Genomic DNA, 12,879 nt, shown 5'->3' on the forward strand with positions numbered 1-12,879 from the left:
CACCGACCGGCGAGCTGCGGTGATCGGAAATACGGAGGGCATATGGATATGCCCTCCATCCTTAAGTGGCGGGACGCTAGAGCATATGCATACGCCCTTTGTCCCCAAGGAGTTAAATTAAATGAAAAACTATGGCAGGAGACCCCACTGCTGACACAGAAATAAAAAAGCAAGATTACATTTTGCCAAAATGAATTTGAGAAAATCCTTCTGGGAAAACGTCTTGTGGCCAATGAGACCAAAATAGAGCTTGTTGGTAAAGCACATCATTCTACTGTTTACTGAAAATGGAATGAGGCCAACAAAGAAAAGAACACAGTACCTACAGTGAAATATGGTAGAGGTTCAATGATGTTTTGGGGTTGTTTTGTTGCCTCTGGCACTGGGTGCCTTGAATGTGTGCAAGGCATCATGAAATCTGAGGATTAGCAATGAATTTTGGGTCGCACTGTACAGCCCAGTGTCAGAAAGCTGGGTTTGTGTCCGAGATCTTGGGTCTTCCAGCAGGACAATGACCCCAAACATACGTCAAAAAACACCCAGAAATGGATGGCAACAAAGCGCTGGAGAGTTCTCAAGTGGCCAGCAATGATAAACCCCATTGAACACCAGTAGAGAGATCTTAAAATTGCTGTTGGGAAAAGGCCCCCCCCCCTCCAATAAGAGAGACCTGGAGCAGTTTGCAAAAGAAGAATGGTCCAACATTCCAGCTGAGGTGTAAGAAGATCATTGATGGTTATAGGAAGCGACTGATTTCAGTAAATTTTTCCAAAGGGTGTGCAACCATTTTTGGAGTTTGGTGTGACATTATGTCCTATTTGCTTTTTTCCCTGCCTTTTTTGAATTAGTTCCAATAAGCACTAAGGAAATAAACATGTGTAAAGCAAAAAAAAAATGTTACTATAATCCTTTTCTGTGAGAAATACTTCATGTTCTTGAAAAATTTCAGGGGTGCCAACATTTACGGCCATGACTGTATCATCAGGATAAATCCATTCACAAGCCGTAGGACTCTGATAAAGCAGAAAAATTATAATCATTAGATATTTCCTGCAGCCCCAAAGACTGAGTAAAGGCAGCAGTAACTAGCATCAGGATGACAGTGCAGAGTGCCATTCACTGAAGTAGAACTATTGGATAACTCTTATATAGAAAGTGGCTAATAAAAGGAATATGTAAGTAATGTGTGTGTGTGTGTGTGTGTGTGTATTACCTGCTATGTGTTGCTTGTCAGCTATGAAATATCTTGCTCTTCACACAATGTTACTATGTTGTTAGGAGTATACACAATGCACCCTTTTATCCAGAAATACCGGTTTGAAAAATCCTTATGTAACGGAGTTAACCTCTAACTTTTTTTCTTCTCATTCATCATGAAGGTTGGTTCATGCCCCTTCTCGGGTATTTATTATTTTTATACTGTAAGCATTAGCACACATGGTATTGGTGATCCGCAGAGAGATTCTTTTACTGTGCTATCTAAGTGGCTATATACACAATATATATGTTTGTTGTCAGAGGGCTCCACTCTCTTAATAGTGGTCAAAAATCTATCACCTTGCTATGCCCTCCCTTTACTCCATTAGGACATGACAAGCTATATATTCACTGATATAGTATAATGTTGGATCTCCTTTGGCCGTCAGAAACGCAGCCATTTGTCATGGCATGGACTTTACTTGGTGTTGAAATTGCTGTGCTGGAATATTGGCCCACAGAGACAGGAAAGCTTCTCACAGTTGCTGCAAAATAGATTGTGGTACTGACATGCTCTGAATAGACTGTTCTACTTTGTCCCAGAGATGCTCTACACAATAAGGTTGTGAGGACTGTGAAGGCCAAGGAAGCAGATAATACTCACTGTCATGTTCCTGGAATCAATCCATGAATATAGGAGCCTTGGGACATGGCCCATTATTCTTCTTCCAAAAGGTAGATCCTACTGTCCAACTGTTGTCCATCCATAGATATCAGTGGAGCCAGGATTTCCCATGAAAATATTACCCACTACCTCATATGTTGATAACTGAAAGGGCGGGTTCATAGGTTCACACTGCTTATGCCAAATCCTCCCATGATCATGGTTCAACAGTAATCTGGATAAATCTGATCAGGCAAAGTTTTTCCACTGCTCAGTGATTCAATTGTTCTCTCTTTCTGTTTTAATGGTAGATGAACTGGCCATCTGCATTTATACCTCATTTGTGCTAAGGAATGGGGAGTTGTGCCATGTGACACATTATTTGAAGCACTAGCATTGCATTCTACTGTATCCTTCTCTGCCCCCCCCCCCCCCCTTTCATTAAATGGCTGTTTATATCACCAGCATTCTCCTCTTCCTTAGTCCCACTATTCTTTGTATTCTTTTTACACTGCTGTATGAGAAAACCCCACAAGGCTTGCAGTTTTTAAAATCCTGACCGCGGCTGGTCTTGCACAGATAACTAGGCCTTGTTAAAAGTTGCTTATATCCCACGATCTTCTTATTTCTTATTCCTATGTAAATTTATGCTGAAACTAATTCACAGAAAACTTGTTAACTTTATGTTTTGATGCACTTAGAAGTCACATGTCTAGTTTCCATACAATTAAACTCTGAACCTTGAAGGTCTGGTGTCTCTTATAAAATAATCATTTTGAGTAATAACTACAATTAATGCCTAAACTTGGTTCCATTGTCTATTAAAGTCTGAGGTAGTCTGATAATGTAGCAATTATAAGTCAAACGCTTATGTTTTTCGCCCATGATTTACATTGCAGCTTTTTCATTAAGAGGAAAAAATTTAAATAAAGTTTCTTACAAAAAAAAGTTAGTTTATTTTTTCAAGCATTTGTACATATTACGGATTTTACAGCAAGTATTTCACATGGTTGGTTAACATATTTAATTGTCAGTGCCATTTTGGTATTTAAACAGGAGTCCATTCTTTTTTTCATGGTCAAGTCAAAGTCTCATCCGGCGTACACAGCGCTGTTACAGCTGGAAGAGGTCGGGCACTCAGTAACCAGTCGCTATAATTCCCCCCTGAACTTCTCAGATTTTTCTTTTAAGCTTAAATAAATAATTAATTCCTGCTGAAAAGCTCCCATGGGATCAATGGAAGAAAAAAAAACTAAAGAAAACTAAAAATAATTAAAAAATATTTAATGACTGAAATACAATGGTTTTCTCCTCCCCCAACATGTCAACTGTAGTCAGCAGGCATCATAGTCAACACAGTGATTCTCTGAAGCAACTAGTAATCTTTTATTGCATCTTCAGGGATGAGAGTATTAAATGGACGATCCCATAGGGTGCTGGTTATGCCAAATCCTAGGTGGGGGGGAGAAAAAAAAATGAAGTGAGTGGCAGCATCCTGTTTTCACCTTGATAGGCCTGCTAGCATTACTAATACAGAGGCTGGCTGACTAAATTTACCTTTAATGGGGATTATTCAGTTTTACTTGTTTTTTTTTAAATGTAATAAAAGTTGATATCCCAAAAATGGCTGCACTCTGTATTTAAAATGTCTGTATTTAAACACCAACTTTAGTATGTTACAGGCTCACCTCACTGTTCAATGATCTGACATAAGCATACATGTCAGAGCCTGAGCATAGTGTCAACCCAGCCTGTCGCTGATGTAAGTCAGGTTACTAACAAAAGGTATGCCAACGAATACTGTGGCAGTCCCATTCATATTGATGGACTGAACATAGTCTACCTACTTATTTTGAGGGATTTAACATCATGGAAGTGGATCAGATATAATCACTAGTAGAGTACATTCTGTTAATTAACGCTGCTGTGGGTACACACTGGCATACTTTTTTTCATTACAAGGGCAATCCAGAGAGGACAAGGTTTCTAGGTTGCAAACATTTCTGTAAGTATCATACGGTAAAATAGATTTCTTTGCATACCTGACTTCTGGTGCTCAAAGTGATGTCGGACATGATAAGACTTGAGCCAGGCGAGGTAAGACCCTTTAGAGGGTGAACCGTAGTGTAGGTAGTAGTGTGTCATATCATATGCAACATATCCAAACAGCCCCCCGACAAACAGGGAGAGTCCCACTACTTGGGGAAGAACCACCTGTAGCAGGAGGTACAGTGGTATGATCACAAATGAAGCAGGGACCGGAGGAAAAACCAAACGTGAGCTGTCAAAGGGAGCCTAGGAGAGGAGAAAGAAGTATTAGGATGTGGTCTGATATTACTGGTCTCATTTTACAAAATGCTGCAAAACCTGTCACATCTGCTGAAAGAGACACTGGGGGAGATTCTCAAAGAATTTTGGGGCAAGAAAAAAATTTTTTGCGACAACTGTTCACGTCAGTTTTGTAATAGTGACCATGTCCACCTATATTGTCTGCTTTAAATCATATTTTCAAAGGGGTGACAGTAGTGTTGGGCGGTATACCGGTTCATACCGAATATCGGTATGTTTTTTCTGTATGATAGGAATTTTTCCTTTACCGCAATACCAGTCGGGTCCCTCCCCCTTCGAATGAATGAATTATCAGCCGTAGCGCTGCGCTGTCCCCCACATCGTGGAACTAATCATATGTTACCCGCAGGTGCTGCTCTCCCACCCCCGTTCTCCTGTGAGCCACCGACGCTTTAAATGAATGAGTCGCGGGCCGCGGCGCTGGAAATGATTAAAGGACACGCTCCTTACATGACAGTAATCACCGGCTGAGACGGGACATCGCTGCTGCTGGTGATACGCTGACGGCACTGTGACATTCCCGTCCCCAGGAAAAAGCATGAGGATCGCAGCGGAGGACCGTGAGGCCAATACTGGAGCAATGGGGGAATGTAGGAAGGTGAGTCAAAGTTTATTTTGTTTATTTTTGCAGCCCAGGCACAGGAATATGGAAAACTCATGCAGTACAGATGTCCTTTAATCATTTCCAGCGCCGCAGCACGCAGCTCGTTCATTTAAATCGCCGGCGGATCACATGAGGACAGGGGGGGCAGTGCCTGCGGGTAACATATGATTAGTTCCCCGATGTGGGGGACAGCGCAGCACTGCGGCTGATAATTCATTGGGGGGAGGGGGGGTTAGAGTAGTAGAGCAGTGCCGGCGGGTCACATTTGATTAGTTCCCCAGCGTGGGGGGGGGGGGGGAAGAATACCATGAAATACCGTGAAGAACCGCTATAACTTACAAAAATACTGTGATATGCATTTTGGTCATACCGCCCAGCACTAGGTGAGAGTCCAGTTTACATAAAAATTTCACACCAGCTTTTGATAGTTTAGAAATCACAGAAATGGTTGTAGTTTTATTGTTTTTTTTTTACTTTTTTGTGGGGTGGAAAGGTGTTATTTAAGCAATTATTAAAAAAATAAAAAAAAGGTTATTATTGAAAAATGTTATAATATAATATATATCTATATATATATATATATATATTTTTTTTTTTTTTTTTTTTTTTTTTTTTTTCCTTGGTCATTGCACCTGCACTCACATTTAAGCTCAGAAATGTTTTATTTATACAGTTATCGCTTGTCTGAGCACTAGTAACCATAGAATATTTCGGGAGATGTTTGACGCAAAATTGCCGATTTTGGCGCCAAACTCTGCAATTTTGGCACTAAAAAATCCAATATGGCTGCAACAAAAAACATTTTTGGGCGCAAAAAAAAACATAAGTGGCGCTCAAATGAATTTTCACATATTTTCATATTTTTTAAGCAGCACAAGAGAACTTTGAAAATGTGAGGAGGTGAATAATATAGCTGGAACAGAAATTACAGCAGCTTTTGAGAATCTCCCCCATTGAATGCCTTCATCAATTCACCTTTATGGCTTACTAATTAGACATGCCTCAAATGTGTGACTACACATTACAGCTTCCCATAGATAAAAAAAAAAGTATCCTGTTCATGTGCTGGACAAACAGGTACTCAGTCTGTTACAAGACACAGCTTCAATGCATATGCTGTAATCAGCCATGCTCCAATGTGTCTGCCACATGTCTAGCACAGACATTTATCTAATGGCATTAGGAAAGTTCTTACTGAAAAAAGCAGCAGAGATTTATCAAAAAACAAAACAAAGGGAAGGGGGGATTATCATTCCCTGCACCAGCGAAGAGTTTTCCAGTGGAATTTTTTTTTTTTTTTTTTTAAATCAACTGGTGCCAGAAAGTTAAACAGATTTGTAAATTACTTCTATTAAAAAATCTTTACCCTTTCAGTACTTTTTAGCAGCTGTATTCTACAGAGGAAATTATTTTCTTTTTGAATTTCTTTTTTGTCTTGTCCACAGTGCTCCCTGCTGACACCTGATGCCCGTATCAGGAACTGTTTAGAGCAGGAGAAAATCCTCATTGAAACCTATGCTCCTCGGGATGGTTTCTGACAGGGACAGAGGTGTCAGCAGAGAGCACTGTGGACAAGACAAAAAAGAAATTTAAAAAGAATAGAATTTCCTCTGTAGCATAAAGCTGCTAAAAAAGTGCTGGAAGGGTAAAGATTGTTTTAATAGAAGTCATTTACAAATCTGTTTAACTTTCTGGCACCAGTTGATAAAAAAATATATATTTTCCACCGGAGTACCCCTTTAAATATATGCAAACTCAAGACACTCAACAATGATGTTTATGTGTAAACCTTCTCTCCATCTCACCTTATGGTGTTGTCCATGAAGCATAAAATGCAGGGTGATGAGGAAGTAGTTGCTGGCTGGGGGGTTCATGTGAAATATATATCTGTGAATTCCATATTCCATAAGTGTCCACACCAACATTCCCACAAGAAAGAGAGGGAAGAAGCAGAACATTGGAACAGGAATGGAGTATTCTGCCAAAACAAAAATGGTGTCAGTTAGCATGAACCATGAACAGAGAGGTTCTAAATCATTTGTAGACTCACCACGCATGCGCCATAATACACATTGATGGCCATCACTAGGAGCAACAAGCATGGCATAAGCACAGAGAGAGGAGTTGCGGCCCTGGAGCATAAAAGACACCTTACAAAACATTTTATGGATATAAATCACCCTAAATGCTTAACAAAGGTATCCCTGGATCATACGTAAAGCACTACTGCACTGTGTTTAGTATATGACAGGGGAACTTTTTAAACTCTTATTGACAGTTGAAACATCTTTTAAAGGCGATCATTAATGGTACTTATTCTAACCCACTGGGCTCCAGGTGCCAGGAGCTCCAGGTAGTTTAACCCTTCACATGCCACTGCACTCATGTGCCAGTCACCTTGAAAAATAAATAAAATAAAGAAAGTAAAATGTAGTAAAAAAAAATAAAAAATCTTCCCAAAAAATAAATATCTTTCCCCTTCCTAACTCTTTATATACACAGAAATATAAAGTAAAAATGCATCTATTTACTATCACTAGGTCCATAATTACCAGAACAATACAATTATTTTAATATTTATCCCACAAGTTGAACACTGTAAAAAAAAAACTCCATTACTGCAGTATTTTGTTAATTCGGCTCCAAAAAACGCAAAAGAAAATGATCAAAAGTCATATGTATTCCAAATTAATACCAATTAATTAATGTATTCCCAAATAATACCGATAAAAACTCAGTTTTACCGTAAAAAAATTGGCCCTAACAATAGCTACGTCAGGTGAAAAAGTTAATGATCTTGTAATGTTTTCATGTTTTTATTTTTGCAATGTAGTAAAAAAAAAACAATAAAAATGTGGTATCATAAAAAATAAGCAATAAGATATATGAACCAAAAACATTGACACAAGCCCTCATGTGGCTTTGTCGATGGTAAAAAATAAAAGGTTACGTTACTTGGGAGGAGACAATGGATAAATGGTACCACGCCGTGGGTCGGATGCAGGGAGCCTGGCCCCCGGAGTGCCACGCATCACTACTTACCTGAGCCGGCTGTACACAGGAGTGCATAGCGCAACACTGTATACTATACCAGAGCTCGGACTCTGGTGGTCATTACACTGATGGGAGTCCCTGCTCATCAAGGAACATACAGTAAAGCAGGAATCTGTATAGACCACTGGTTTACGGTAACCCCTTGCTAGGCCGGTGCATAGTGCTCAGCACAGCAATGAAAAAGTTCTCAGCAGCACTAGTTAACTCATTGGGGGGTATAAAGTATACAGCTATTGTAATGTATTTGTGGTTTTATGAGTATATTATATTCACTAAACCACATGGTCAGCAGCCATTTTGAATATTTACTGAGGCTTATGTGTCGTCAGCCATTTTGAGTCTACACTGATCACATGGTTTTGGGCAGCCATCTTGATGACACATGGCCTGCAGACATTTGACTAAGCAGTTACTGTATAACCTTCTGAGACAAATCTAATTCTACTCCAAGCCACAAGCCTGTATAGATGGCTGTAGACTGTGATCAAAAATTCCCTTACCCACCTCTGTTTCTGCTCCGGACTGGTCCTGTGTAGCCCCGCTTCTAGTGAGGACATCACTAGAAGCGGAGCAACATAGGATGACAGAAAGGAACAGGAGTACCAACTGGCCCAGGAGCATCACAAAATGGTGCTCCTGGGCCTAAGAGGTAACAGGCTGATGTTACTTAGGCTTGGGAGGGCCAAAAACAATGGTCCTCACCCACCCAAGGTCAGGCTGTTACTGCTTGGTTGGTAGCTAGCTGATACTGAAAATAGGGATGACCTCACACTTAATAAATAAAAGAAAAAGTGTTGGATTCCCCCTATTTTTATATGGATGCCTGCTTACTGACTACTAAACAGATCACAGGTTTATTTATGTTCTTGCTGGGCAGTAGGTACACAATGTATACGTCCTGCCCATCCTGAGCTGTAAGAGTGGCTGCATAGCTGCGGGCACAGCTCACCCCGTTAGGAGCAGGGACTCTCCAGTACAGTACAGTATACAGCGGTGAACTATATCATGCAGCCTTTGGAGGTAGGTAGTGATGCTATGAATCACTATTTACCCCTGTACATGCTGGCACATGCTGCATTTTGGGGAAACATCCAGTGATCCAAAAGCAGCAAACGCAAAAACAAAAAGTGTGATTGACATTTCATAATTCCCTACTGACTCCCTGACAACATTTGGCTGTGGCTTTCTTGTATTGATGTACAGCAGTTGTGGCATGTGGTGGAGTCAGTTCTCCTACACCAGATGACTGTTCAGTAGTGAACTGACCTTGCCATTACAGAAACCAGCTAATCAAAGGAGTTTTTGTAACAAAGCTTTCTTACTGTTTTTTTTTTATTCTATATTTTTTTAAACATGTTATCACATTTAAAGTGAAACTACAGCATCCAAGCGGACATAAAAATTTGCCACCTGGGCAACACTTTTTCTAAATTGAATAGCAATGGGAAAAATCTGGACTGTATGTTAACTATGTAATAGAAAAATTCAAAAGTATAGTCATTTAACATAACATGATACTAATTAACTTATTTCCAGACATGTTGAGAGTTATTAACCCCTTAAGGACCCAGCCCATTTTCACTTGAGTAAGGAAATACCTTTAATATGTGTATGTAAAGTGTTCGGCGGGCGCAGTAGAGGGCTCAGAAGGGAAGGAAGAACAATGGGATTTTGGAGAGTGAGTTTCTCTGAAATGGTTTTTGGGGGTCATGTCACATTTAGGAAGCCCCTATAGTACCAGAACAGCAAAAAATAAACAACATGGCATACTATTTTGGAAAATACACCCCTTAAGGAACATAACAAGGGGTACTGTGAGCCTTAAAGCATACCCATCAGATCCAACAAAAATTTTTTTTTTTTAATATATCACTCAGTACCTAATCCTGACCATGTACATCTAATTTTTATGTGTCTAGCACCTTAATTTTTTTTATTACACTAGTCTGAATTCCTCTCAAAGGGAGGGGGTGTGGCCTCACTGTGCAGGTCTCCGCCCCCTCCCTCAGTATGCTGTCTGCTCACATCTCCCCTAGCATTAGCAAAACTACAACTCCCAGCTTGTCCTCACTGACAGTAGCGGGACCCAAGCTGACAGTGGGAGGATTTTTCCTCCAGCTGTGAGCCCTGCGCTCACAGCTGTCAATCAAGTGTGTCCAAGTCGATGGCGCATGGACACAGCAGGACTAGTAAGTGTCCAAGCAGGAAGGGGGGGCAGTTGTTTGACTGGCTTTTTCAGTATGAAATACTGAAAATTTTCTAATGAAAGCAATTGTAAAACCTATTGGTTTTGCATGCTTTACAACATATCTAAAGTTTTTGTATCTGACAGTGCCCATTTAACACCTCACAAGTGTTTGACGACTTTTCGTTAAAGTTGGATGTGTAAATGAATTTATTTTTTTTCACTAAAATGATGGTTTTCCCCCAAATTTTACATTTTTACAAGATGTAATAGGAGAAAATGCCCCCCCAAATTTGTAACTCCATCTCTTCTGGGTATGGAAATACCCCATGTGTGGACGTCAAGTGCACAGCGGGCGCACTACAATGTTCAGAAGAGAAGAAGTCACATTTGGCTTTTGGTAAGCAAATTTTGCTGAAATGGTTTTTGGGGGGCATGTTGCATTTAGGAAACCCCTATGGTGCCGGAACAGCAAAAAAAAACCACATGGCATACTATTTTGGAAACTACACCTCTCAAGGAACGTAAGGGGTACAGTGAGCCTTAGCACCCCACAGGTGTTTGACAAATTTCCACTAAAGTTGGACATGAAAATGAAAAATTTGATTTTTTTTAACTAAAACGGGGTAATAGAAGAAATGGGGTTACAAATTTTGGGAGGCTTTTTCTCCTGAGTATGGAAATACCCTATATGTGGATTTAAAATGCTCTGCAGGCTCAGAAGAGAAGGAGCGCCATTGAGCATTTAGAGAGAGAATTTGGTTGGAATAGAAATTGGTGGCCATGTGCGTTTACAAAGCCCCCATGGTGCCAGAACAGTAGACACCCCCCCCCCCTCCACATGACCCCATTTTGGAAACTACACCCCTCACAGAATTTAATAAGGGGTGTAGTGAGCATTTAGACACTACTGGCGTTTAGAAAATAATATGAGATAGGTCAGGTATCTATAAACCTAGGTATGCAGTGCTCCCAGTCTATATCAATATAGCAATTGATGAGGAGTGACATAAAACATAACTTTTACTAGTTAATCACAAAAACATATATTTATTAGTGAGTGTATACCGTACATGGGCAAACAGTTGGCCCTCCAAAAAGATGCAATATATGGACTCCTATTAAAGTCAATTACTTTACAATTAAAATATCTCAATGCTTGTAGATATAGTCACTATCTCAGTCTGCACGTCTCCAATTTGTAGCCCGACGCGTTTCTGACAACAGTCAAATGTCTTCCTCAGGGGCATAAGAGGAGACAGTGACTCAGAAGATATATAAGTATAGTTAGTTTAGCATAGGGAGATCAATACTCAGTTATTTGAGAAAAAAGAAATCAGTATCTGAATAATATCCCAGTCGCTGAAACAGTAGCGACTTGGGTTGTGCCTGCTGTGGCAGGGAGCCGTGGAGTTGTGCCGGCTACTGTAGCCGGCACAACTGCACGGCACCCCGCTACAGCGGGTTTGCGCAGGAGACGAGCGCGGACGCAGCAACTCAAAGAGGTCTACAGACTGGACCATTTGAGGCATTCCCTGCTCACTGTTTTATTGTGTACTGCATCTACTCATTCCAGGCACAACCCAAGTCGCTACTGTATCAGTGACTGGGATATTATTCAGATACTGATTTCTTTTTGCTCAAATAACTGAGTATTGATCTCTCTATGCTGAACTAATTATACTTAACTACTGACGTTTGACAGATCTTTGGAACAGTGGGCTGTGCAAATGAAAAATTACATTTTTAATTTTCACGGACCACTGTTCCAAAAATCACTTAGACACCTGTGGGGTGTAAATGCTCACTGTATCCCTTATTACATTACATGAGGGGTGTAGTTTCCAAAATGGGGTCACATGTGGGGGGGTCCATTTTTCTGGCACTATGGAGGCTTTGTAAACACATATGGCCTTCAATTTCGGACACATTCTCTCTCCAAAAGCCCAATGGCGTTCCTTCTCTTCTGAACATTGTAGTTTGCCTGCAGAGCATTTTACATCCACATACGGGGTATGTTCATACTCAGAAGAAATGGGGCTACAAATTTTGGGGGGCTTTTATCCTATTCTCCCTTGTAAAAATGAAAAATGTAGGATAACACCAGCATTTTAGTGGAATTTTTTTTTTTCATTTTCACATCCAACTTCAACAAAAATTCATCAAACACCTGTAGGGTTTTAAGGTTCACTATACCCCTTGTTACATTCCGTGAGGGGTGTAGTTTCCAAAATGGGGTCACATGTGGGTATTTATTGTTTTGCGTTTATGTCAGAACCACTGTAAAATCAGCCACCCCTGTGGAAATCACAAATTTAGACCTCAAATGTACATAGTGCACTCTCACTTCTGAGCCATGTTGTGCGTCCGCAGATCCCTTTACACCCACATATGGGGTAGCTCCGTACTCAGGAGAAATTGCATTACAAATTTTGGGGGTCTTTTTTTTTCCTTTTACCACTTGTGAAAATTAAAAGTATGGGGCAACTCCAGCATGTTAGTGTAAAAAATTTGTAACACAATTTCTCCCGAGTATGGAAATACCCCATATGTGGCACTAAACTGTTGCCTTGAAATAAAACAGGGCTCCAAAGCGAGAGTGCGCCATGCGCATTTGAGGCCTATTTTGGGGATTTGCATCCGCCACCAAAATACCCTACTGCAGTTTTCCCCAAACAGGGTGTCTCCAGCTGTTGCAAAACTCCCAGCATGCCTCAACAGTCTGTTCAGCAATACTGGGAGTTGTTGTTTTTCAACAGCTGGAGGCTCCATTTTGGAAACAGTGCCGTACAAGATGACCCGAAACCCGATATCGCCGCAAATTGC

General features: G+C 40.5%; 1 protein-coding gene across 1 annotated transcript in view; it reads right to left on the reverse strand.

Moving 5' to 3' along the window:
• Positions 1 to 2,809: 2,809 nt before the first annotated feature.
• FA2H (fatty acid 2-hydroxylase) overlaps positions 2,810 to 12,879 on the reverse strand; it is a 112,241-nt gene continuing 102,171 nt past the window's right edge. Inside the window, exons 5-7 of the mRNA XM_056525602.1 lie at positions 6,620 to 6,792; positions 3,904 to 4,156; positions 2,810 to 3,313 (exon numbers count right to left, since the gene is read on the reverse strand). Of these exons, the coding sequence (XP_056381577.1) occupies positions 3,237 to 3,313; positions 3,904 to 4,156; positions 6,620 to 6,792 (503 nt within the window). The 3' untranslated portion in view covers positions 2,810 to 3,236. The remainder of the gene's footprint in view (positions 3,314 to 3,903; positions 4,157 to 6,619; positions 6,793 to 12,879) is intronic.

The sequence above is a fragment of the Hyla sarda genome, chromosome 6, assembly GCF_029499605.1.
Source record: "Hyla sarda isolate aHylSar1 chromosome 6, aHylSar1.hap1, whole genome shotgun sequence".
Lineage (NCBI taxonomy): Eukaryota > Metazoa > Chordata > Amphibia > Anura > Hylidae > Hyla > Hyla sarda.